The sequence below is a fragment of the Ambystoma mexicanum genome, chromosome 6q, assembly GCF_040938575.1.
Source record: "Ambystoma mexicanum isolate Mex_15411 chromosome 6q, UKY_AmexF1_1, whole genome shotgun sequence".
Lineage (NCBI taxonomy): Eukaryota > Metazoa > Chordata > Amphibia > Caudata > Ambystomatidae > Ambystoma > Ambystoma mexicanum.
The window spans coordinates 122,844,558-122,871,175 of record NC_090937.1 but is presented as its reverse complement, the minus strand read 5'-3'; the positions used below and the strand labels follow the sequence as shown (position 1 = coordinate 122,871,175).

At 46.7% G+C, this 26,618-nt stretch overlaps 1 protein-coding gene across 2 annotated transcripts in view; it reads left to right on the top strand.

Annotated features, from left to right (window-relative positions):
• The first annotated feature begins 6,727 nt into the window (after positions 1-6,727).
• The window catches only part of LOC138515816 (melanopsin-like), an 894,150-nt gene continuing 874,259 nt past the window's right edge, over positions 6,728-26,618 (top strand). For both annotated transcript variants that reach the window (XM_069630561.1, XM_069630560.1), the window contains exon 1: positions 6,728-7,080. In XM_069630561.1, coding sequence (XP_069486662.1) covers positions 7,066-7,080 — 15 coding nt within the window. In that variant the 5' untranslated portion in view covers positions 6,728-7,065. The remainder of the gene's footprint in view (positions 7,081-26,618) is intronic.

Here is a 26,618-nt window from a genome sequence, read left to right as displayed (position 1 = left end):
GGGGAATGCTCTCTTTCCCTCGTCTTGACTTGCTTACTCCTTTCGCCTTGGGTTTCCCCTTCGGCTGGGGCGGCGTATTGGTCTTGGCCAATGCTGCCTGTGTTTGAGACCATGTGCAGGGTCTGTCGGCAGTGTCTCCTACGAGCCCTAAAGCTCTGAGATCCTTGCCTAACAAGACCTTTCCTGGGACGTTTCTCTGAATGCTCACTGGAATCCTGACTGCCGTACCATTTAAAGTAAGATTTACAGGTATTACTGGGAACATGCGACATGGGCTATCAGCCAACTTAGTGGGCATCAGAGTAGCTCTGGCAACTTCCTCTGAGTCTACCAAGGTAGAATCCACTACAGTTCGACTGCACCCACTATCCCTAAGAGCTGGAGTATCCACTCCATTGATCAGCACACTGTCTTTAAAGTAGTGCTTGGTACTATCTGGAATCCTAGCATAAGCCTCTGCGACTTTAGGCTCCCAGGAACCCAGGGAAACTAAAACTACCTCAGCTTCTATCCCGCTGGGGAAGGTGTCTGAGGAGAAGGATGCTCCTGTAATCTCTTCTTCCTCGTAGGAGGAGAAGGCCAGATTAGCGGAGTGGACCCCCAAAGGTTTAACCTTACACCGGGGATCCCCCTTCACGTGGTCAGTTGCTCCACAAGCAAAACAAGATCCATTGGGTCTGTGTACATAGGGAGGCTTATTGTAACCAGAGTTCTGTTTCGGAGGCTGACCTCCACTACCCTGTGAGTTCTCTTGTGTTTTACCCTTATTTTTCTTTTTGTGGCCCTTTTGAGTAGAAGATTTATCAGATTCTCCACCCTCCTTATCTTTGGACTTTTTCCCTTCCTCCTGCTTACCAGGATGAGTTTTGTCCTTATGGGACACTCGATGTGACACCCATAAGTCTGCTGCAATGGCCAGCTTCTTAGGATCTATCTCCTTCGAATCGGCCAAATGCTGCTTAAGCTCCGGGGAAGAAGATGCAAAAATGTGTTCCAGCATGACAAGATTTATCATGACTTCAAAGGTAGAAACCTTATAACCTTCGACCCAGCCAGTCAAGTTTTTTAAGGATTCGGTTACATAGGATACCCAAGTACCACCTTTTTTTTTCTTATACTCTCGGAATCGTTTTAAATATTGGGCAGGAGTCTTTCCAAACTTTAAAATGAGAGTTTGCTTTAACATTGCGAAATCCGCTCGCTCAGCCTTCGACATTTCCATAATGGCACTACAGCCAGAATGGGGCAGTCTGCTGAGTAACCAGGCAATCTTATCAGCATTGTCAACTTGTTGAACTTCACATGCATACTCAAACGTATTCAGCCAGTCCATAATGTCATTCTTTTCCTCATACACACTGAGCAGATCTTTTGGAAACCGAGGATGAGAGGAGGCCCCAGACCCATGTCCAGGACCCTTGGATCCATTTGCAACCTGAAGCTTGGCCAGTTCCAACTGGTGATCCCTGTCTTTCTGTTTTTCGGCCTGTTCGATTCTTAGTTTGGTTATGTTGAACTCAAGCTCCTTCTGCCTAAACCGCATCTCTTGCTTCTTGAATTCAAGCATGGCCTCCCCATCGACACTGGCAGAGGAAACATTAGACATCTCATCCTCCCTTTCCTCGTGGTCACGGTGGATCAGTGCAGCGGCAGAACCGTCGGTTCTACCAGTGAGAGCAGTCCCACATCCTTCCGCACTGTCCTCAGAAGTTATAGCATCAAACTGCGCTTCTTGCCATGCCACGATTCTTTGGATCATATCCAATTTGGTGCCTTGAGAGGAGACACCTCTCTCCGCACGCATCTTTTTCAATGTTTCGGATTTAGAAGCATTTAAAGTTAACAAGGTATTTGTTTCCATACTGTTAGGTAGGACTATGGCCTTTTTAAAGTTATACTACGACAATTCACTACTTGTCCTGGTAGGAATAACTTGAAATGCCTTTGCTTGTGCGCAACACTGGATACCTTCAGTCGTATCCCACCGCTTTACACCAATTTGCTAAAACGGATTTCTGAACTCTGTCCTGGAGGTGCAGAGGTTCAGAAGGCCAGCCTAGTTTCTTGGAACAGGGTAACCTCTGGACAAGCCAGACCAATCAGGGTAGCGATCGCGGCGGTCAAGACTAGGTCTCAAGAGGGGTGAGGGTGACTGAAAGCCCGCAATGAGCACACAAAGCAAGGACACTTACAAATTACTCCAAACAGGTGTTATATTAAAAATATATACACATTTATTACAAGGCCTTTGTAACATTGACGTAGCGAGAAATCACAATAAAACTCCAGTAGACCAACAGATACCAAACCAATACAATATATACACAAATACTAACGAGTCTAACGTGTTAGACGCACAAAATGTGTAGACCACCTAGATGGGGAGGAAAACAGGCAGTGCGAATAATAATCAGACCCAGTCCGTCTTCAGAGGCACCTAACTAAAAGAAAGTCCAAACCCTACGAAGAGTGGAGCCTTGTGCTCAAAAGTACCTGCACACGCTGGTGCCAACGGGCAAAAAGGGGAGTCTCTTCGAGGGAATCAGGCAGTTTAGTTCGGTGAACAAATGAAGATGAACAGAGCTCCGCAACTCAAGCGCAGCCTCCACTGGGGGCAGAAGCAGAGCGCGAGTACGGAAAGGTGTGCTGTTAGACACAGCGGGGAAAAGCTATGGGCTCCTGCAGGAGGGCGACCAGTTCCTAGCGATGCTACTCACCGGTCCCCGATGCAAGCAGACCCAGGCTTTCTCCGCGTCAGTTTCAGTGCTGGCAGGTTCAGATAGGAGCAGGGGACGTCTCGTCATCGTGTAGATTCCGCAGCAGCAGAAGTTGAGTTGAGGACGTCCCAAACGCAGTGAACCCGCACAGTTTGTTACCACAGCAGGGCAACGGAGCGGCCGTGTGTATTCCAGCCAAATGTACACTTCTCACGTCAGACCTGGGAATGCCAAGTGTACGAATCGTGTGAGAGTGACAAGGACTCGTAATACAACACAACCTGACGGCGGTTACAGAGCAAGACTCCTGGGTAGGCTGGTCAGTCTGCTGGATGGCCCAGAGACACTTCCGAAGGCTTACGTGCAGGAGATGGTGAAGATGCCGAGAAAAGTTGTTCCCACTATTCCAAGGGTCGAAGTACCAGTACAGGCCTTCTCGTTCAATCCGAGGTAGAAAGGGTTTCACCAAGCGACTGCAGTGCAGAGGAGCAGTCCTTCAGCGGGTCACCAGCGATTCCTCGGTTCAGCCTCGTGGTTGCAGGATACTTGGCTCCTGTATTCCTTTGTTCGTGAGAACTCAGGAGATCGACCTGGTAGTGGCGTTTCGAGCCCCCTCTTATCCACGGTTCCCTTCACGCCAAAACAGAGGGGACCCAATGGGAGATCCGCTCATAAAACACTCACACCATCTGTGGGCCTCATCACGGACCACGGGGGTCCCAGGCATTCACACCACCCTAGACTCTCTGGCACCCAGGATGTGTATTGGGACCAGACATCCCAGCCCCCATCCTGGAGGCACACACAGGCCTGTAGAAGCCCGCGAAAGCATCTGTGTTTCGCGGGAAAGTACATGCCCAAATAAGGAAGGCCCCGGGTCGGCTCGACCTGGGGGAGGTGAAGGGGGCAAGACGGTCAGCGGAGCCAGGCCACCATTTTGGGCTAAGCGCGAGAAACGTGCTTAAAACGCCAAAAGGAACTCAAAAACACAAGAAACGATCGCTGCCACCAATCCCGTCCGTGATTCACTTGCACCGTTCATTTACAATCCAAAGAGAGTATCTAGGGCCTGTAGAAGACTAGAGACCCAAGAGAGCAGTAACTTAGCTTACAGTGCCCTCTTGTGCCGTGTTGCACGAAAGCTGCAACATGACAAAGAAACTACGGAAAACAGCGTTTCCCGGTACTGACTGTCTTAAGGGCATGTCACTTTCCCCGTAAGAATGGAGCGAAAGCCCAGAGGACTGTGGCAGAAGGCTGCACTTCTCTGGCAAAGTCTAGATCATGGTGAAAACAACAGCAAAAGGTTTAGGGGTTGCCACATGGAAGGAAAATTAGCCACAATTAAGAAATCTTTCCTAACAGCTGTTGTTCACAAAATCAGCCCATGTGTATGCGTGGAATAAACAAGGCTGCAATTTTATTATTTACTCATACGTCAACATAGACAATCAGCAGCGCATATGCTTCAAAATTCGTTCTTCCTGCACCCCCTCAATTGGTATAACATCACTTTTTAGTTCAATAATGCACATTTTTGTCCATACTCCAGGTCTCAATTCCCCAACCTTCCTGAGCTGCCCGAACGTCCACAGTACGATAAATAATACTTCATGGTCATTTCCTCTGAAAAGTTGCTTCTGCTCTACTCGATGGTCATCGTGACCACCATCTGCGACAAGTCATAATGTAATAGAAATGTGCATACCGGCAAAGGAAATTAGTTAGCGAGTGGTGGATGGGAAACACTTCACCGCTGCCTCAGGAAACCAGGAAAAGAGGCCGCCAAATGCTTGCCGACAGTATTTAATTCCCCCGGCACCGTCCTCTGAAGTCACCTAGCTAGGTGCAAAAAGGTCCTTGGCCTTGGCCCGCCAATCCCCTGGTTCCCTCTCCTCTTGTCAAGCCTCCCCTTCCTGCATGGTGTGTGGTATCCCTGTGGGTCACTTCTGCCCTGTGCCATTTCAGGGAGAGCTCTTTGTATCCTTCAAGTGGGGTCCTTGACCCTCTGGCCATGTTATGGCACGTTGCCTTAATGCCCCATCTTCTGCGTGGCTGTGCCCTTTCGCTAGCATAGGCAGACTGGCGCCGGTCACCCAACCCCTCTTTCCCCCATTAACTTCATTGCCCTACACTTTTCTGCAGCTGCTGTTCAGAAAATCAGTCCAGGTGTATTTGTGGAATAAACAAGGCCGCAATTTTATTATTTATTTACACATATGTCAACATAGATTATCGGCAGTGCATAGGCTTCAAACTTCTTTCTCTGTGCACCCCCTCAATTGGTATCATATTAACTTTTAATACACCAATGCACATTTTTGTCCATAATCCAGGTCTCGTTCACCCAATCTTTGTGAGCCTCCCGCTAAAGATGAATCGTGTGTCCCCAGTAATGGGCTTTGGGGAGCATCGTTATTTTGTTTGTTCCGCCAGCTAGGACTAGAAGCTGAAAAACTGGGGGTGCATCCTTTTACAGACCTTTCTTCCCCTATGTCTAAACAAGAGGCTGATTGTTCATGGTAATTTCCTCTGCAGAGAGGTGTCCGCTCTTCTCGTGTGACCGACACGGCAAGGAGGGGTGAAGGAGGAGCTGGGCAGCGTCCTTCTCAACTGTGCGGCACAGCGCCGTTACTGGGGCGGGTAGTACCTTCCAATACCTTTCGTCCGGGCACCGCACGCCCAGTCCTTTCTCACCGGGACCTCTTTCGGCCTTCAACGGTGCCTCTTTTGATCTCCCTCTGCGGGCTGGACGAGTAGCAGCGCACTCCCTCTCCACAGGTGTGCCCATTTTCTGCTGCACTGACACGACCTGCTTCCACAAGGCCGCCCACAGGTCCTTGGATCTTTGGATGCTGCACTAAACCAGCCCAACAACGCTGATGCTTGGTGGCTGCATAGGAAACCAGGAAAAGAGGCTGGAAAATGCTTGCTACTGGCATTTAAGCCCCCGGCCTCTGATGTCACCTGGCCAGGTGTGAAAAGGTCCTCGCCCCGCCAATCCACTGCCTCCCTCTCTTCTTGGCACGCCTCTGCTTCCTGCGTGGTGTGTGGTCTACCTCCAGGTCACTTCTACCCCAGGACGTTTCAGGGGGAGCTCCTTGTATCCTGCGAGTGGGGTCCTTGGCTCTCTGCCATGTTATGGAATGGTGCCAGAGCCCCCCCTCCCATCCCCTTTCTTCTGGGTGGCTGCGCCATTTCTCGGGTAGAGTAGCGCTGGGAAAATATTGACTCCAGCTGCAAGGACCAGGTGATGTAATTCCCAGTGAAGATGTGGCTGCATAAGAAAGAGCTCCCAATGAGTGTCGAATGCGTGCTCCAAGTAAAGTGCCATCCTTTGGGCTGTGTGCGCAGCTTGACGTGCTGAAAAACAATGTCAGTACATTTTTCCAGTCAAAAACGTTTAGCGTTTTAAAATAGCACTCTTAATGTGAGTTGTCATCTTTCCTGCGGAGGTCTTTAAGTTGGCAATAACTTTCCTCACCACACACTCAAAGCAGCCCCTCTTATATTTGTTTTCTCACAAAATGCATTTTCGACTACAAACACAGAGGCCCTGGATATTTTAATTTCCCAGGACGATAATGGCTTCTTGTGTGGGGAATAAATCAAATTATAGTTCTCCTGTCCTCTCGCCGTGTTTATCCCCTCTCGTATGTATTGCCGGAAATTCTTGCTCATGCTAAGCTGGAACATTGCTGTAATGCGCCCAGATACCCCAGGGTTCGGTGCGCTATATAAATCAATCAATCAAACAAACAAAACAAACATATATTTCAATTGTGGTCTTCTAAAGACGATGAAAACAATATTCGGTGTAAAGTGAGTTGTTTTTTTATTAAAAGATGTAACAATCTCAAACACTAAGTAAGGTGGGTCACGGCGATTGGATTCGTGTTATAGCCATAATCAATAAATCCGAAAACCACTGTCTAAGTAGCTTTCTGAGAACACAGTAGCTGATAGGTGGCCCCTCCTCCTCCATCCCCGTGCGCTCGCCTCTGGTGCCTGCAGCCTGTGGTGGCTGCGGGAGCCCCGCGGAAAGGCTCCATTCGGTGTCTTGGTACAGAAGGGAGACCTGCGCGTGAGACGTGCGCCTGTGTGTGCGTTCCCACGCATGCACTTCGACGCGGGTGCCAGAGGTTAGGACCACGGAGCAGAAAGTGATGCATGGTGTGGAGGAGACTGCGTGCAGCCCGCTCCCCCCACCCTTCAGTGAATCGCGTGCGGTACCGCAGCCCCCTCCCGCCCACTGGCCCCATGCTTCCTCCGCCCGCTGCTGTGCTGTGGGCACCTTCTCAGATTATTTGACAGCGGGCAGACGGCTGGAAGAGCGCGCGAGGGGAGAATGCCTGAGCTGGAGGTGAGTTCTTTCCTCATCACTTTACAATAACGTGCTTCTCTGTGCCTGGTGGCAAACGGCACAGCGGCAGGAGATGGCAAGCAGCACACACTGAGCGTGCATTGATGGGGTTCCATTGGCCATAATGGATATGAAAGTTTTCACATGAGAGTTTGGGGTAGTGATGAAGTGTACGGGGTACGAGGCTGGGGAAATAAAAGCATGCTTTTGAAATTAATGTTTCCGTTCTCTGTGTATTTTGTATGGTATTGTTTATTTATATAGCGCCTATACACCGGCAAGTGTTTCAAAACGCTACACTGACATCCGGGTCCTCCCCACTGATTGGGGAGCAGCCTTTCTTACTTGTATGTGCTTTTGTTGTAGTTCTACTGCTGAACAGTTATTGTGTGTGCAGCCTGCTGCCCCATGCGCAGGCGCGAGGTGCTGGACTTCGGCTGATAGTGGGCACATGTGCTCTGTGGTGGCGGGCAATGGTAGGCGATGGGTCGGGTGCACAGTGTGAGATGTCCGCGGCGTTCACATATCAGTGTTGCATACGGATCATGTCAGGATTGGACCATCCCTCATTTTCTTCCTCGAGGCGCCCTCGTCCGCTGATTCGTTCATTCAATCATGTATTCTTTTTGAAACGGTGTTGCGCGTGAGAAGAGCTGTGTCCAGCCCCAAAAAAAAAGTCAGATGCAAAATGGGTTAGGGTTCAGGGGTGAGGGAGTGGAGGGTCGTTGACTGCAAAATATAAGCTCCAGAAACTGAGTTTTGATAAGCTGCTAAAAATGGCACCCCAGACGTCCCGGTGACATCAATGTTAAGATCTTGTGCGCGAGGTTCCATGCGTGCCGGACCCCCAGACGGCTGTGGGCCTTAGGCAAGGTGTTGGGATATGCGCCGGCCGTGGTGCACACGTGTTTTTGTTTCGATTCCAGGAGAAGGAGCAAAGGGTGAAGCTGGTCCTCTCTCACCCCTCATGCACACCACTTCACGTTTAGCGCCAGGAATGGACCAGAGGCGGCCCAGCCGGCCGGCCTCACATGGAGTCCCTGTCCCAGCTGCCCACGCTTGCGCCGGCCCGTTCATTCAGTCCTACTTCCAAACCTAAAGAGCGCATGCGCTGTCCCTGCGCGGCTTAACTGCGCATGACCACGGAGAGCTGCTCTGCCTTGCGATCCGTATGCAACAGGTCTAAGATTAGGGCCCCATCAGATGATGTGGGGGATGTTGAATGCAAAAGATGTGTTGTTCTTTTATTTTTGTAGATTTGTGTTTTAGTTGAAAGGTTGGCAGCGCAGTCGTACAGGCCAGTGTTTTGTGTGATAAGTGGAAAACTGCGCTTATAGGTAATGGTTTCCGGCATGAATGGATGGATGCGGAATGGCTTTAATGTTACGTTAATCCTAGTGTCCGCCGTGTAGCAGTTGGGTCTGTTTTAAGTAAGTGTTTCTCAGCTGTTCAAAGAGTGCGTGAAGGTCAGGATCGGAATAAATCCATCACCTGTGGGAAATTAAATGATGCGGATCTGCCCGCGTCTACTTTTCTAAGTGTGAGGGCTTAGCTATGTCCGTTGTGGTGGGGGTACATGCCTGGGTACATGTCGAGGATGCCCCTGGCCACCAGCGACAAGTGTTAGGATAAGTCTCCAAGTGGTGCAGATCTAGAAGCGTGCGTTCCTTACACAGGCAACGCATTTGTGCCCAGCTGCTCGTTGCACTTTGTGCGGTGTAGCTGGGACTGCAGACTGTGCACCCTCTCTGACGCTACCGAACCATGGTTCAGATTACAGAAACTTTGCACCGGTGCAAGTGCAAAGTCTTCACGGTATTAGCACTAGGGCAAAGTTTGCCCTATTTTTGAAAAACACTGGGACGCATCAAAACACCATTGCACCTCGACAAGTGCAGTTTGGCATATTAACAACACCAGGGCTAAAATTGCACCCAGTGCTAAAAAGGGAACTTTTGGATCCATTTTTGCACCAGGGCTGGTGAAAAAATGTAGTGAAAATGCATCTTTTTTGCACTCGGGCAATTTTTGAACTGGTGCTTTTAATATGCCAAACTGCACTTGTTGAGGTGCAATTTTTTTTAATGTGTCCCAGTGTTTTTAAAAATAGAGCAAACATTGCCCTAGTGCTAATACCGTGCAAACTTTGCACTTGCACCGGTGCAAAGTTTCTGTAATCTGACCCATGGCGCTGAAGCCATTGACACTGGTGGGGTAAAGAGGCAGGTACACATTTCACATTGTTATAGGCGGGTTAGAGGCGCACTGCTCGCATTCCACTCCCAGGTCCCAAAATACCTTCTCATTTTGGTAGGCAGACGTCCACCTATCGACAGAGAAAAGTGAATGAGCCCCCCGGCCCCCTGTCGCATTGGCACCAGGATGCGTACTAAGGTCAGTACCTAACGAAACTCCAAACCCCTGTCTGCCGTAGCGCGCAAAGGCTGACGCTAATGTGAACAAGGCAGCGCTGTATATTTTGCCACGATGGGGCCAGATTATCAAAGATTTGGACTGCTGATAAAAGGTGAGCAAATGCTTTGATAATACATAATGGAGCAAACAGATTTGGTCACAATCCATATTAGCTAAACATTTTTGCACACGAGCAAATATGAATCAGGCTGTTTTTTGTACTATGTTTGCTGCATAACATACAACAAAAGGTGTCTACTACATTTCTTGTTATGCTATGCAGCACACATCATAAATACAACCACCTGCTCCTATTTTCCCCAGATGAAAACATTGTAGATAATACCGATTGGCGCTAAACATTTTTGCACCATTCGCTATTGACAAAGCAGCAAAATCGGTGCTATATTCATTTGCTTCGCTTTTTTTTACGCAAGTGCAAATCTTTGGTAATCTGGCCAGAGGATTTCAAAGCTAATTCTCCGCTCTGGGAGAACGGAATTGATGCTGACAGCTCATTTCAAAATGGCAAACGTTTTTTTTTGTTTTAAGTATATGAGAAGGGTTGCGGAATGAGTTTTTGAATTTGATCGAATGTGCAAACAGAGGACAGAATACATTTATATTAAGCCCGCATATTAAGCAAAAGGCAACAGGGCTGCCGTTCACTTGGAAAATGACCTTACTGCTGTCGTGATATGGCGCCGTCCTATACCTCTTACTAGATTTGTTAAACTACCAGGTCGCTTGTAGAAAGAAACGTTTACTTTGTATGTGTGTGTCGTTCATATTTACTGCCTTAGCAGGTCGGCTCCCAAATGACAAAAGCGCTCATCCAGAAGCAGTTTAGACTTTGGGGCAGTTTATGTATTGGCCACTAGTGGCATTAGGAGGGTGTGGCACAAGTGGCAGAGCCACCAGCATCAACACTTTGGGATGGTGGAGGGGGCTTGGTGACAGTTTTGAAATCTGGCAGCGGGTGGGGTCATTCAACTCATTGCACTGTTGAACAGCCCCCCCCCATCCGCCCCTCCTAGGAGGAGGAATAGCTATTTCCGCCTTCTTTCGGCCCATTAGATGCACCTGTTACCCCAATTCAGAGACTATTTCGTTTCACAAGGAGATGCTAATCATTGGAGGCTTGAAACATCCGAAAAGCTAAGCCCAGCAGTTAAGCCTTTGGCTTCATCATGGCGGGTTTATTGATATTTACGGACTAGGCGTGTGCCTTCTGCCTCGATAGGTTTGCTGCTCTTGCTGTTTCAATCATGTTAATGATTGTTGAAACACAGTGCTCCTAATGAAAAAAAGAAATGCAGGTACACGCTCATCCAGGTTCAATTTAACCCTGGCCGTATACAACAATTATTCTGACGCCCTACTGGGGCTTCCCACCCCATTTCTATTAATTTCATTATGTGCCCCTCCCTGTTGTATAAATCCCTCTTTGCTCCCCCTCTCTCTTAGCATCCCCCTCTGTTGAATAGTTGGCTGCCCCTCTGTGTACCCATCTCTTGTATAGATTGCTGTTTGAACCTCTGCGCTTCCCTCTGTATGCACTCCCCATTCCCGCTCACCTCCCCCACCTCCTTCCAGTCATGACTTGCTTCTCTTTCACACTCTGTGTAGGTTCCTCATTTTTTCCAAGCCTGGGCCGTGGGAGCATGGCACGTTGAAACGTCGCAGTCAGGAACATGGAACAAGGAGCAGATAGGTGTGTAGCGCGGCTTCCAACCTGCTCCTCCAAATCAGTTTCTCATTGTCGAAAGCAGTTCGTACATGATGGCTGAACATGAGCCTCTACCCACAATACCTGTGATCAAGTCTGAGGAGGACAAGCACAGGTCCACTTTTCCCTCAAAACATTGACTTTCCTGAAAAGGGCCCCGATAGTGAACATTTTCCTTTTCAGAAAATGCCCTTGTTCTGAAGGCCCCAATTTGGGAATGCCCCCAGCCCTAAAATGTTCAATACTGGGCTTCTTGAAATTCTCGTCTATTCTGATTGCTTTTGACATGTGCCTGCCCAAGCTTTCGTTTGCTCAAACCCAAACCCTAACCATCCCATTGCTTGACATATTGCCTGAAATGTACAGAACATTTCTTGGTTATTTGGTAGTGAATCTCAATCCATGTTGGACCTTTTGGACTGCCATCAACCAAACTGACCACCTCCTAATCCCAAATTAGACATGTTTGTTTGTTTGTTTATTTTATTTATATAACGCGCCTGACCCGTGGGTATCTGGGCGCTAGTAGATAAGAGAGTGGTTACATATTACAGTCCTTTTGAGAAGTACAGAGTTCACTTGTTACAATCATTTTAAAAGAACAGAGATAGCTTAATGTAGATCATACAGGATAGTACATAGGACATAATATACAAGGCATTACATTCAATCCGTGCGGTGGGGCAAGCATAAGTAATGTCATAGATGAGCAAGTGAGGACTTATATAGGCAAGCTAGGTACAAGAGGCTAGGATGGAGACAAGGTTAGCTCTTATTGAGTAGCCAGGTGATAGCACAACTTCTGAATTTTTTGAATACTTGTATAGTTGAGCCTATTTCATATACTCGTTCTTTGACCAAGCATGTTCTCACCCTGGTTGCTAATGCGAGAAACTAGACCAGTTTCCTGTTAATGTGATTACCACAATGCTGTGTCTGTTTGTTGTACATGTCACAGGCTACAGTAACATCCAGGCCCCATATTCCCTTTTTTTGGCACCAATGGCTCTGCAGATGTAATAACTGCTGCATGCAAGTGCATGGGCTTTTATATTGCAAAGAAGAGTATCCATGTTTTGGATTGCACGCGCGGCCACAAAGCAATGATAGATTTGGTCCGGACTTCAGCCGATACAAACTATTTGCCAAAGGAAAGAAGTCATAATGCACTACTTTGACTGCATTTGCAGAGGTACGAGCTCTCAGGGGAGTAGCCATAGGCCCGGCAGTACTGCTGACTACTCCTCTTATCCCTAAAACAGTTCTGCCATTTTGAGCCCCTGTCTGTCTAAGAATGCTATGATAGGTTATTTATAACACGCTTAATACCAAGAGGTTTCTAAGCGCAGACCCGGGATCTAACCTGCGCTGCTCCGTGTCGACTTGCTTCCAAGGTGAGCACGTTGCCCCTGAGCTATCCTCCCGAGACAGAATCATAACGGCTGGTGCTGTCGAATTCAAACCCAAAGAGACTGCCTATCCCATTGAGGGAAGTATTCTTGGATTTGCATACTATATCTCTCCAAACCACCGCCTACTGGATATTTATTCGCCAGAGAGTGGCAACTCATTGCCATACATTGTTAGTGCAGCACCAGCTATGTTTACCTGGCAGTGGGCTAAGAAAATGGGAAATCTGAGAGCAAGGATATGTAGGGGAAGCATTGGCCCATGCCAGGCAACATTGATAAAGTCAGACCCTGGTCGGGAGAGATGATGCAGTGAAGCAGCAAAAGCAGAGCTACTGTGGGCCAAAATAGGATGCAGCATGCCGACACTTCCCATGGTGTTAAGGGGCAGGTTTCTAAGTAGAACTGCCTGGCATTGAAGAGCTCCCACGTGACCAGGTCACCTGGGATATATCCCATCCTGATTATAATTCGTAATGAAAGTTTTTTTAGTTTTTTTATTTTACATTTATAAAGCGCTCACACAGCCCGCAGGCATCAAGGCGCTGTTACAGGAATTGTTTGTTTTTGTTAGTTGCGTAATTGTGTTTTGTTTTTGTTGTCTTAGTTACGTATTTATAACGCGCGCGGACCCGGGGATCGAACCTGTTGTTGCTTCGTGTCGTCTTGCTTCCAAGACGCGCACGCTGCCGCTGAGCTATCCTCCCGGGACATTGTTATTAGTTGTTATTATGGGCTGGTGCTCAGCACTGAAACAATTAGAAACTAAAAATAAACAAGCACAAAAGACAATTCAGCTCAATTTCCCCGAACTCGGACAATTGCTTGAAATGTGCATCGACTTGCATTCATAGCAGCCTACGTTTCCCGATGAAAGAGATGGTTTTACTCAAATTAAGCAGTGGGGTGTTTTCTTTGGCAGCATGCACCGCGTACGTCTTGTTTCTACAGTAAACCCACCACCAGCACATCCACGCAGCCCAAAGGCACCAGTGCAGAATCCGCAGTGTATGGGACTGCCTTGCAGCTTCTGTTTGGGACCTGATGTGCTCAGGGCAGGGGATGTGCTCGTGCCAGGTTTGAAGTTTCATGTACTTGCAAACCAGCAAATCATTGCAAGTGTTATTAGCAAATGGTATGCAAATAAACGTCCCTAGGTTACACGCGAAAGACCAGGTAAGCTGGGCTCTCTCCACTGCATTTCCGGTCTTTTGCCCCCTCTTATGACACCAATTATCTCGCAGCTGGGCCCCCCTCCGTTGCGGTCATCCGACCAATGAAACGAGTGTCAGCTGCTGTGTTTGCCTCCATCCTCATCCCTCTCCCCCCCCCCCCTTGGCTCCCCTACTGACTCTGTCCTCGCTAATCTTCAGGTTTCTATCACTAACACTCTTGATATTCTCTCCCCTATCATGAGGATCTGCCTGAAACCTGCCTCCAAGCGTAACACCTGGTATGACTCAGATCTAGTCACTCTGAAACGCAAGTGCAGAGTTCCTGAATGGAAGTGGCAGATCTCAGGCTCATCCTCTGACAAACTGGCCTGTCGCCTACTCCAAAGGCAATATTGTCTCTCTATCCACTCCAAAAAGAGGGCCCCCATACAGACTTGTATCTCTGGCACCTCTAACAACACGGCTGAACTATTCAAAATCTGCAAGGAACTAGCCAATCCATCTGCAGTCTCCACCTCACCTCACCCTTCGCAGGCCCTTTGCACTGCACTGGCCACCCATTTCACCTCCAAAACTCAGGACATTCTGACCCCTCGCTCTCCATCACCTTCCTCCACTCCTCTCCCTATACCCCTCCCTCCACTGGCCTCTCTTCCACCCACGCCTACTTCTCATCCTTCTCATCTATCACAACGCTAAGGTCTCTAAAGTAGTCCACTCTAAGAAGATCTCATCCAAACAGGTATTGCCCTGCTCTTCCAAAACTATTAAGGACAATATCTCCTCCCTTGCTCTGGCTCTTGCTGACTTCTGCAACCACTCCTTTGCCTCTGGTTTTTTCCCTTCCTCTGTCAAACAATTCCTTGTGCACCCACTTCTAAAAAAGTCTTTAGCTGACCCTTCATGCCAGCCAACTACCACCCTATCTCTACTAAACCCTACTGGGGCAAACTCCTGGAGAAGTTGGTCTTCCCCCAACTGACTCAACACACTGAGCTCGCTGGTTACTTACATGACCATCAATCTAGATTCCGAGCATCCAGAGGCATGGAAAACGCTCTCCTAAACACCTGTGAAAAACTGCTTGTAAACCTTGTCTCTAACTCCTGCTGTTCTCATTCTCCTTGACCTCTTCTCTGCTTTTGACACGTTCAACCACTCTATTCTCACAAAGCGGCTCCATGATAGCCTCGGTATCGCAGACCGGTCACTGGATTGGTTGACCTCCTTCCTCACTGATTGCCCTTCCCAGGTGCTCCTGGCCTCCTTCTCCTCCACCACCCTCTGTACATTTGGTGTTCCCCATGGCTCCATCCTCTCGCTTTGGCTTTTCAACATCTACCTTGTACCTCTTGCACACCTGAACTCTGCCTTCTCTTCTCATTTCCAGTATTACGCAGATGACACACAACTCTTCTTTAAGGTCCCCTCTTTCTCACCTTCTTCCTCCTCTATCATCCCTGACTGCTTGCTTGCTATTCAGTATTAGTGTGCCTCCAATAATCTCTGTCTTAATGCCAGTAAGAACGAGATTCTTCCTGTTGGGACACCTGTTCCCTGTTTCCCTCCTGCACTCTCGCTGCCCTCTCTGGGCTCACCCCCCTCTACTTCCACTGAAGCCAGAAACCTCTGGGTCATCTTCAAATCCTCTCTCTCCTTTACTCCTCACATCTTGGACCTTGCCAAGAAGGCTTACTTTCAACTTGACCTCCTTAGGGGCATTCTCCCTTTCCTCACCTTCCCCCAGAAGCTCAATGTCTCTAGAGCTCTGGTCCTCTCCAGGCTGGATTACTGTAACAGCCTCTTCCTCAACCTTTACCTTTTTTACTTTACTTTTAATATTTATATTGTGCAATCCATGGACCCATAGGCCTAAGGGCACACAAAAAAAACAGAAGACAAAAAAGAAAGCATCCCAACAGGACCATCAGATATCATTAAGCAAGATTCAAACAAACAGGTAAGTTTTTGGTTTCTTCTTGAAAAGTTCTTTGGAATGTAAACACATAAGTTCCAGTGGGAGATCATTGCAGGCTTTTGGGGCTGCATTCTGAAAGGCTCCCTTTGAGTCTTTCATGGTATTCCACCTTGGGATGGCTAACATATCGGTTTCGCTGGCTCTAAGGGTTCTCAGATGTATTTTCTCTTTCAAGAGAACCTGGAGATAAGCTGCAATCCTGCCCTGTCGATATTTCTGAGTAATAACTAGAAGGTTAAACAGGAGCCTAGATTCAATGGGGAGCCAGTGCAGGGCGCATCCAGCTGCCGAGACGTGTTCTCTTTGGGCGATTTCCATAACTACTCAAACTGCCCCATTCTGTATAACCTGTAACTTGTTGCAATCTGTTTTATTGATGCCAAACAATAGACTACAACAGTAATCGATTTTGGCACCCACAATTGCTGTAGCAATGGTCTCGGCATTAGTTTCAGATATAAAGGGTCAGAGGCGAGCCAAAAGCCTGATGTACAGTGCTGCTGATAGATCCCAATCTCTTTCTCTTCCTCCGTTTACTTCAAATCCTTCCCACCTCAGCTCCTGTGTCCCTCAGGAGTCCGTCCTGTCCCCCGTTCTTTTCAACATGTATATCTTTTTGTTGTTGCGTCTCCTCCGCTCCTTCGGCATTGGGTGCTATTTGTACGCCGACAAAACCCAGATTCTGATCTGTCTAGATCTCGATCGGTCTGAGGTGTCGTCGTGCCTTCATAGGTGCCTGGCGGCCATTAGGGAGTGGATGGGCCACAATTGGTCGAAATGTAATGGGTACAAAACAGAGGTGTTGGTGGTGGGACTCCCCCGTATCCTTCACTTTGGGTTGCCTCGTTTTGGTCTTTTTTCTTTGGGCTCACTCCTGGTGCCTTCTGTTAAGGTTAAACATCTAGGGGTAATCTTGTCGGCCACTCTGTCTATGGATGCCCAAGATGCGGCTGTATGCCAGGCTGGGCATTGCCATCTAAGAATTCTTAGAACGGTGCTCCATCTGATCCCAGTATCTCTGCGCCCTCCGATGGTTGCTGCAATGATTTTGAGTCAGTTAGACTATTGTAATTCTCTCTGTCTCGCGCAGCCCAAGGGTTTGGTCTGCTGCCTTCAACGCCTTCAAAATCCGGCAGCAGGGGTGGCCATTGGGACACCGTATGGGGCCCACATGTCCCCTGTCTTGCACTCTTTGCGCTGGTTACCAGTAGCTCAGCGTATTCAATTCAAAGCGCTGTGTGTTGTCCATCAGGCTGTGCATTACCAGGGTGCAGAGTATCTCTGTGCTAAGTTGTGCGCAACATTCCTAATCGATCCCTGCGTTCTGCAGCAGCAGGATTGTTATGTGTGCCAACTTTTTATCGTGCACGGGTGGGGTTCATGCGTTCTCCATCGCTGCAGCTCAGTTGTGGAATGATCTCCCATTGTCCATCAAAACGCTGTCCAATCACCTGTTATTTAGTAAAGCTTTAAAAACGTATTTATTCTGACTTTGCAGTGTTCGTGGTTTGCGTGGTTCTGTTCTGGTTGTTTTTCCACTTGCCTCTCCAGCGCCATGATGTCCTTGGGTGACCGTGTGCTATACAAGTGACTTTAACATAATATAACAACATAACACAGAGGTGGTGTTCCTAACAATAGAGGCCCACATCCCATTGTGTTGAGATTCCTCCATAACCAAGAAAAGGCTGAGATCCTGGCGAAATGGAAACTGCTAAAGGAGCTCAGGCTAGGTCAGGACATAATAAGGATTTACCAGGACCTCTCAACCCTTACACCTTTGAGGAGAAGGGACTGTTGACAGCTCACTCAATGGTTGTCCACGAAGGACGTTTGATGTAGGTGGGCTTTCCCTTTAGCTCTGATCTTTGATATGCAGGTTCTGACTACAGGATTACTACGGGAGCAGGAGCGACCCAGGCAGTGCATCATGTTTCCACTGTGGAGGTGACTGGTGCACCCGGACTCTCAGAGGTCACATTTGAGAATGCGTAGAGGATGCCCCTGGTCCCACACCGTGCAAAAAGAATGCCAGGGGAAGAATGTTTCTGAAGGTGAGCTTGGCCGGTGGGGAAAGAGAACTAAAATGTACTCTTCTGAGGGGGATAGGGTTGGGAGGTGGGGGAAATTGGTGGAGGGGCGATTATGGATGTTGGGGATATTTTGATATAAAGTTTGGTGGGGTGGAGAGATTTTGGACCCTTGCGGCTCACTTGTGAGTGGGCATCTCATGTTGGGTGAAGTTAGTGTGGTTGAGGCTGGGAGGGGAGTTTGAGGGTTAAGGGGAGAGGGGCTCTGGATACTGTCAGTGACTATTTGGGCCTATGGAATTCTGAGGGGGAGATCACAAACCTCATATGGACGGTGTTGGGTGAGAGTATTGAACTGGATGAGGGGAGTACGCGAGTGGGAACTCTCAATGTGAAGGGGCTTAACCCCCAGACAAAGAGGGCACTTCTAGCAAGGGAATTCCACTGTGCAAGACTGGATGTCCTGTTCCTGCTGAAGATGAAATGGAAGCCCAGCGAGGTGGATAAGATTCCGAGTGAACAGGTGGGACAATGGTTTTGGTGTTCGGGTGGAGGTCAAGAAGAGGGTCCTTCAGGACCTCGAGGCGCACAGGGCTATGGAGGGTAGGTTCCTTAGAGTCTGAGGAGCATTGGGTGGGATCAGGATAGTGTTGGCAACAAGATTTAGTCCGAACCAGGGACAGGCAGTCTTGTGTAGACAAGCTTTGGACCAAATTGTGGGACTAGATTCAGACTTAACTATTATGAGAGGCGATTTTAATATGTGGGCAGATCCGCGGGTGCGATAGGCTCTCAGAGGTCGGTGCGAGAAGGGGATATGCTTGGATATATCTCGGAATCTCTGGGTCTGACCGATGTGTGGCATCATATACATCCAGATAAGAGGGGCTTCACCTCCTTCTACCCTTTACATAATACTTAAACTAGAATAGACTACTTACTACTGGAAAGGAGGCTGGAAGGCAGGGTTGGGGTCTGATAGATACAACCAGTGGGTTGGATGGACCATGATCTAGTCCTTATGCAAGCACATGTGAGCAGTCTCAATAAACGAGACTCGATGTGGAGATACACCAATACCTTTTGGCGAGACGCAATTTTGGAGGCAATGATGGAGCATGAAATTAGGGAATTTTTCAAGTCCAATGATACTGGGGAGGTAGAGATGGGGTTGTGTGGGAAGAAGCTAAGGCAGTGTGGAGGGCAATGCTAATAAGCGAGGGGGCCACTAAAACGAGGGAAAGAGTGCTAGAGAAGATCCAAATGGAAGGATGAGTGATGAGAGAAGAGGAGGGGAAGGATGTGATCCTATGTTCTCTAAGGAGGAAGAGTTTATCTAAAAGAGCTGGAAATAGGGGAGACAGTCGGGAAACTACGGTTCCTAAAACAAAAATACGACAAGAAGGGTGATAAGGCAGGACTGCTTTTATCATCTCGATTGAGAGCGCAGACATCAGAGAGATGGGTTAAGGAGATAAAGACGAAAGACATTGACAGTCAAAACATCTTTGAAATGGCCGCTGATAACCTCATGACTGTCACTCGTGGATTATTTATTATGCATCATCACATTCAATGTTTTGAAAATGATTTCATATTGGTGGTGGAAGCTCTTTAAGATTTACTGACATTGGGTTTGAAAATGAGTAACATGAGAGACTTTTCCCCTCCACATTCATGATAACAAATGTGCTATGGAAGGGTTCCCTCTTGGTTTCCCAACCTTTTAATGGATTTAATGCAGTGTTTCATAAACGTCCACAACTTGTTTCAGGTGCCATGTCTTTTTTATCAAGCTTTCTATAAACCAGTAGTCTTCAAACTGTGGGGCTGGCCAACCCTCGGGGGTCTGTAGGGAGCCCAGGGAGAGTGCAAGGCTCTTTATAAAGCGATTGCAGTGACTGCTTTTAAGAGAAAATATCAACATTTAAAAGAAAATATAGCTAGTGTGTGGGATGAGCTTAGGGGAGTAATATGTTTGTTTGCTGAAGGGGGTGCCTCAGTGTAAAATGTTTAAATATCAATTCTATAAACAAACAGAAAATACACGTTTCTTTTATTTCTCAATAAATTTAAAATGGTATTTCGTAAAAAAAAGTTACATTGTGAGTGTCGAATGATCATCCTTTGTGAAACCAATGTCTGTTTCTGGTGTGCACATGTATTGCCATGAGGGACAGAGGTTTGCACGCAGCACGAGGCGTTGAAACCAAGGAAATTCATAGCTCGGAAGCGGCCAACATGTTCATTTGTTTGTTTTGGCTTGTTCCAATGTGACTATTTTTGAAGCTGAGAGCGGGAAAATCATCTTTTTTGTTTGCCTAAAGTGCCTTGATCTCAGACATTCATTCACATCCTTCAAGTGTTCTTTTTCTTGTTGCTTTTGAGTTTCTTTAAGCGTTGCAAAGACTGGAATCAAACCTGCGTCTCAAGACCTAGCTGGGCTCAAGAAACTTCCCCACAAGACCAATTGACCTCTGGGCCAAGTCCCTGTGAGATTGCTTGTTGGCATTGCCCTCTGCAGAAAATAATGAAGTACAGCCAGTTAGGTTTCAAAGGTGTAAAGCTTTAATTAACTGCTGGGCTATTGTGCATGTCTAGGCAAATAGGACGAGCATACTCGTCCTCAGCGGTTAACAGGTTAATACTTTGCTTACAGCATTATGGGAAACGCGACTGTTATGCTCATTGTTAATCCCCACCTTCCTCCACCCCCACACGTGTATGGAGGGATACTACAGTAATAATGTCCTTTTCCAGCACTGATTCGTGAATATTAAGATTATGAGAGCTATATGGCGTTTGACCCAGGAACAAGGGCCAACGCGTTCACACACATGCTCCCTGAGAGGATACTCACAATAAGCCATGAGTCTGCAGCGTGTGCACTGCTGCTGCATTTAGCTCTCTTGTGGATTCTGGTAAACTTAAAAAAAAAAAAGTCGCATATGGCAGCAGGAAATCAGTGTAGTATTTATCGTCCAAACATTTCTCAAGTTTTCACATTGATATGTAAACAAGTTCCCATGAAATACTTCAGCATTCCCCAACGCTACAGCATAACTATGGCAAATAAAGACAGACATGGCCGTGGTCAGCAGGTGGGCTGCTTCGGACTGACATGTCTGCTTCCTAGCTTGGTGAGAGGAAAAACCTCACGAAGGCAAGGATCGACAGGCCTATAGGGAACTCTGGAGATTTCCCGCCAAGGCCACTGCACCCTAGGCCTCTTTTGTGTGGTAACATATTTTGTTTCCAAATGTTCTCATAGGAAAGGTTTGGGCTTGCTGAAAATGTGCAACATGGGGCCACTTGCAGCATTATTTCCAGGGCCTCTTTTGGTTCCCAGTCCACCCCTGCCCAAAGGTCCTGCTGCCCTTCTGCTTCTGATGGATTTATACCGCGCCTGTACACAAGTGCTTCTTCTTCTTGCTGACAGATTTTATCCATCAGCTGTGAATATTGGATACTGACGCTTGTCTCGGGAGGATAGCTCAGGGACAACACACTTGTCTTGGAAGCAAGACAACTCGGAGCAACGCAGGTTCGATCCGCGGGTGCGCGCTTATAAACATCTGATATTAAGTGCATTATAAATAACCCATTACAATTACAATCCTCTTGAGTGTGCAGTCTGGGTTGGATTTATTTGTGAACTACAGGGTCTTCACAGTGATGGGCCACAGGTTCTGATGACTGCCACCTGCCCTACATAGATCCTACGACCTGGGAACCATTTCCGCTCAGCCATCAAGGAAGCACAGATTTACAGGCTGCGCTATCCCTGCAATTCAGGTGTGTATAGGAGCCGTTACCTCATGCGATGGGTGTTGATTGAAGGTCAGAGGGAAGAGGTGCATGTTGCTGAGCTTGCAGAAATGTGAAGACGCTGCACTCACTTATGTTTAGACTTTGGCATTAAAAATCACACCTTCTCCACCTTATATAGGAGGATAGTCCCTGGTGTCACTGGTTCCTTACTCTAGTAGTGTATCTTGAACCCATTACTCAGGAGCAGGATGTGAACACATGTTATCAACCCTTCCCTCCAGCATTGTAAGGCATCATAATATGAATCAAATGACAGGATGTATCATATGGCGGGGAAATACTAGGTGGCAACCTGTGGCAGCAATAGAAATTCCATGAAAGAACTGATGTTATTCTGTTCATTACTAGGGAATGGGGTGGTGGGGTAAAGAGATGAGTCAGGCCTAGGAAAAGCTTAACTTCCATAGTATTTTAAATTTTCATTGATCAAAACAATTGAATTAAAAAAGTTGTTTGATCTATATTCCACAAAGATTGTGATCGGTCACACCCAAGGATTCCCTGGTGAGGGCACATCACAATTGAAATGTCTTACTCGCCTCCTAAGGTAATTCTACAACCAGATTTATAGACCATCTCTTCTCCCTCAATGCTTTTCCTATGCACCGTGGCATTTTGTCTCCTTGACATCATTGAGGTAGAGATAATCTGACTGCCAAGGTTAATAGTGTTGGGCAGTTAAGATGAGAGGGATTATGTTTTTCTGAGAATGCAACAGAAGTGTTGTCCTTGCTGTCAGTCCACACTTGACACCTCTGGGCCCCTTTTAAAACATGCACACACACAGAAACATAGCTCATAACCATGTGAAATAAATTACATACTTATTTTAATCACTTTTAATCATCTAGGGTTAAACGGCTCCTCCTATATAAAACCAGGATTGCCAAAGCCTATAGGTTTTGGCTATCATATGCCAAGCAGGGCTCAAATACCCCAACAAATGCATTGTATATGGCTTTTGTGATCCTGGCAGAGGCCAGACATGGCAGGCAATGGCCCGCCAGCCTGAGCTAAGGAAGGCCTGAGTGAAGCGAGGGCATCAGCTCGGGCTGTGGGCCATTCACAGCCATGTCCACCCCCCACTGGGGTCTTGAAAGCCATTCACACCCCAGAGCTTATACAGGGGACAAATGTTTTATTTCAGCCCTCAGGAGATTGGCTGCTTGTGAGGGAAGAAAAAAACAGAGAGAAAAAAAGATGGCTGCCGCCAGGGACTGTATCCCTTTTCCAGGTCTATGGTGGTGGGCGGGAGATGGGAGGAACGTGGGACCAGAGCACAAAGCTGCAGTCTAGCAGGTAAGTGTGAAGGGGGACAAGGGGTGGGGAAGTGGAGTCAGTGGAATTTGGGGGTTGGGAGGCAACAGGGAGAGGCTCCAGTTGTGCATAGATGACCAGGGCATTATTCATATGTACACATTGAGCTTTAGGTCAGGTCTGGAAACAGAGCTTACAGGCCATAAACCTGCATTTGATTGCACCCAGATGTGGTGGAAAAAGAAACTCAAAGTGCGGCATTCATGGCTCAGGCTACGTCCTTTTGACTCTGTGGATCACCAAATTCTGTGGTCCACTTAGTCTATCAGAGGAATTCCTTGAAAGCTGTTATGCATCATAGTACCTGTTTACAAATGTAACACTGCAGTGGTAAGGTACAGGGAGTAGAGGTAGTGGGGTGAATGCCGTACTGTAATAAAAAGGGGGATTCCCAGAAGGAGGCATCCTGGCCCTCTTTTATGTAATCTAGTTACATTGAGGCGGAATGTCCCCAAGTGGCATGTTTTAAGATCCCACTTTTGTCTTATGAGGATGTTAATGTGGGAATGACAAGGACCCAGAATTTGCTTCAAACCCTGAAAGAAGCATAGTCAGTATGCGTGGGCTATATGCGTTTAACTGGAAACGCCAGAAAATCTGCTGTTTAAATATTCGGAAAACAACGAGACCGGCAGATTAAGAATTTTTATTCTGGAGGTTTAATGATAGATAATGTGAACACTACTTATTAGGCATTCACTTCTCTGAATATCTTCATAGTACCAGCCATCTGGAGAAGCAAGATGTCCGACAGTCACAAGCAAATGGAGGCATCTTTTCATTTTCCACGAATTTTAAAGCACAACTATACAATCTTACTATGCGCTTTTACACAACTTAAGTGAAGTCTCAGGCATTATATGGTAAGGAAATTTAGGGCCACAGTAGTGTGGTGAATTACAGCTAATGCCTCATAAATTAGGCCTTCCTCCTTCAGCGCATGAATTTCTTTACATTCTGGGATTGGGCTCGCTCCAGTTTCTATACCGTTAAGCACCCTCATAAATAAAATAAATTAAAAAAAAACAGTTGCCTCATTTGCCACTCGAGAATCTATTTGAACTGCAAGAATGCCCAGGCTGAAGTTTCTCTAAAGTAATCTAAGCAAAGTACATAGGTAAGACACAATGAAATCAAACAAAAACAAAATAAATGGAATGCAAGCTCAAAAAGGTTGAGGTTCAGTTGGACAAGCCTCTCGGCCGAGAAATGGCAGTTCTGCCGGCAGAGACGGGCTACAACCGTATTTATTGCAGAACCCTTATTGGTATTACAGTTGTCTGATGACTAGACTAAGGTTGAACTTTTTGGCTACTAAGACTACGACAGATAGGAGTGGCACTTTGTTTCTGACTGCATAACTGACTCATCATGTCTTTTTGCTTCAATACCCAAAAAGAGTTTTAATATTTTATTTTTTGCAAAAAATATCTAGAACCCTAGAAAAGCTTTCTGATCCCTATCGTGAAGCCGAGTGGTATGAGGTAATGGCTTTCTTTGCTTTGGGCTACCTCCCCATTGATTTCTTGGTCTCTTATCCGGTTCTTAAGATGGCAGTCAGAAGTAGAGAATTTCATCTGCATTTATTCATTTGCTTGATTTGCTACGTTTTTTTCTGTAATTCATATATATATGTCCAAATATGATAAATGATGTATTTATTTCATGGTTAACTGACTGACTGCTTTAATAACCATATGCTAAGATATAACCTCACATTTGCTGCCATCATTTTAATAAGTTCAGAATTAAGCACCCCAATATTTTCTTCATATGCCCATTAGGTAAAGTATAACTTTTCAGGTGCTCCCATCATATGTCAAGTGGGCCTTCACATGATCCAATAATGCCATCAGATGTCCTTTTTAGACACCTAGTTTTTTATTGAGTGTTTTCTGTTCATTAATAAAACGTACTAATACAATCCTTCCAACATCAACAATGATTACACTTTTGCATCAATTTAACTCATATCCCCATAGGGACCCCTGCTCCCTCTTTTTCCCCTCACCCTGGCCATCCTCTATGGGCTCTCCTCCTGCTTTTTCTATTGAAGCCAGAAACCTAGCAGTCATCTTTGACTCCTCTCTCTCTTATCTCTCTCACACTCAGGATGTTGCCAAGAAGTCCAAGTTTCAACTCTTCCTTCTCAAAGGAATTCTGACCTTTCACACTTCCCCCAGAAGCTCAATGTTACACAGTCCCTGGTTCTCTCTAGGCTTGACTACTTCAATAGCCTTCCCCTGAAACTACCTTCTCCCACTCTATGACCCCTCCAGCTAATCCAGAATAGGGCAGCAACACTTATCCTGGGTCGTAAGCACAATGACAGCATCTCTCATGCTCTACAAACTCTTCACTGGCTCCCGGTTGTGGCTCAAATTAAATTCAAATCCCTCTGCATCATCCACAAGGCTGTCTGGGGCATAGGACCACTCTAACTGCAACTTTCTTTTACCAAATACTCTGCCTCTAGACCTTTACAGTCCTTTGGCGCCAACTCTCTGTGTGTAAAGCTTTTTGCTAAACAGAGGGCCAGAGACTGATCTCTTTCCTTAGCAGGCTCCCTCTTAAGGAACAGCCTCGCCTTTCCTCGTCGTCTTGAGCAAGACTTCTTCAAATTCCAGAAGCTCCTTAAGAGTTTCTTCTTCACCTCCTCCTTTGCTCCTTCCCTCGTCTGCTAATCTCACATTTGCTGTGATTAGTGGCCAGGGCCCTTATGTATCCTTCGGGGACCTGGCCTCCCTTACTCAATTGCCCCAGTCTCTGTCTACCTCTCAGTACTTGCCTCTGCACTCACTGGCCTCAATCCTGTTGGCTTGCACTTTCTTCCCAGTGCGACTGAAGGCCGCTTAGCACTTACCATACTATGCACTTCATCTGATGCTCACCAATGAGCATGGACATTCCAGCACTTACCCCACCACCACTTTCCCTCTTCTCGCTGCACTTGCACATTCTGAATACTCAGAAGGCATACTAGGTTCATCTTTATCTTCCACTGTATCCGCTGTTTTCAATCCCATGTTCCATCCCTGTTGCCCTGTGGGCGCCTTGAAACATAATTAACTTACTGTATAAGCACCTAACACATGCACAATAAATACATAAATAAAATAAAGATAACATTAGCAGAAGGTTTTACTTTCATAGCTGCATCCGAAGGGCATTCTAAGATAAGATTTAATTAAACAAACAGAAAACAGCAATATACATTATGCAGTGACTAAAGATCAGCAATAAAGTTCAGAACATTACACATTTTAATCATTAAATTACTTAAGACAAAACAGAAACAAACTGCAAAGAAAAAAGTAAAGACAAACAAACACTGTTTTGCCAAGTCAAGGCCATCTGCAATACCTGGCATTATATTGACAGCAAAGGCCTCTAATGCACTCAGAGAAGATTTACATCTGAAAACCAGAAACAAACAGGTGGAAGTACATCATTGTGGTGGCTGTTTATTCCTACACATTCACCATTTATTACCATATACAAAAATCATTTTCGCTACAGGAGGTGTTTGTAAACAGCACCCTTGATCCAAAGGCTAAAGATGAGAACTGGCTCATTATGATATGAAGATTATTATATATATATATATACATATATATATATATATATATATATATATATATATATATATATATA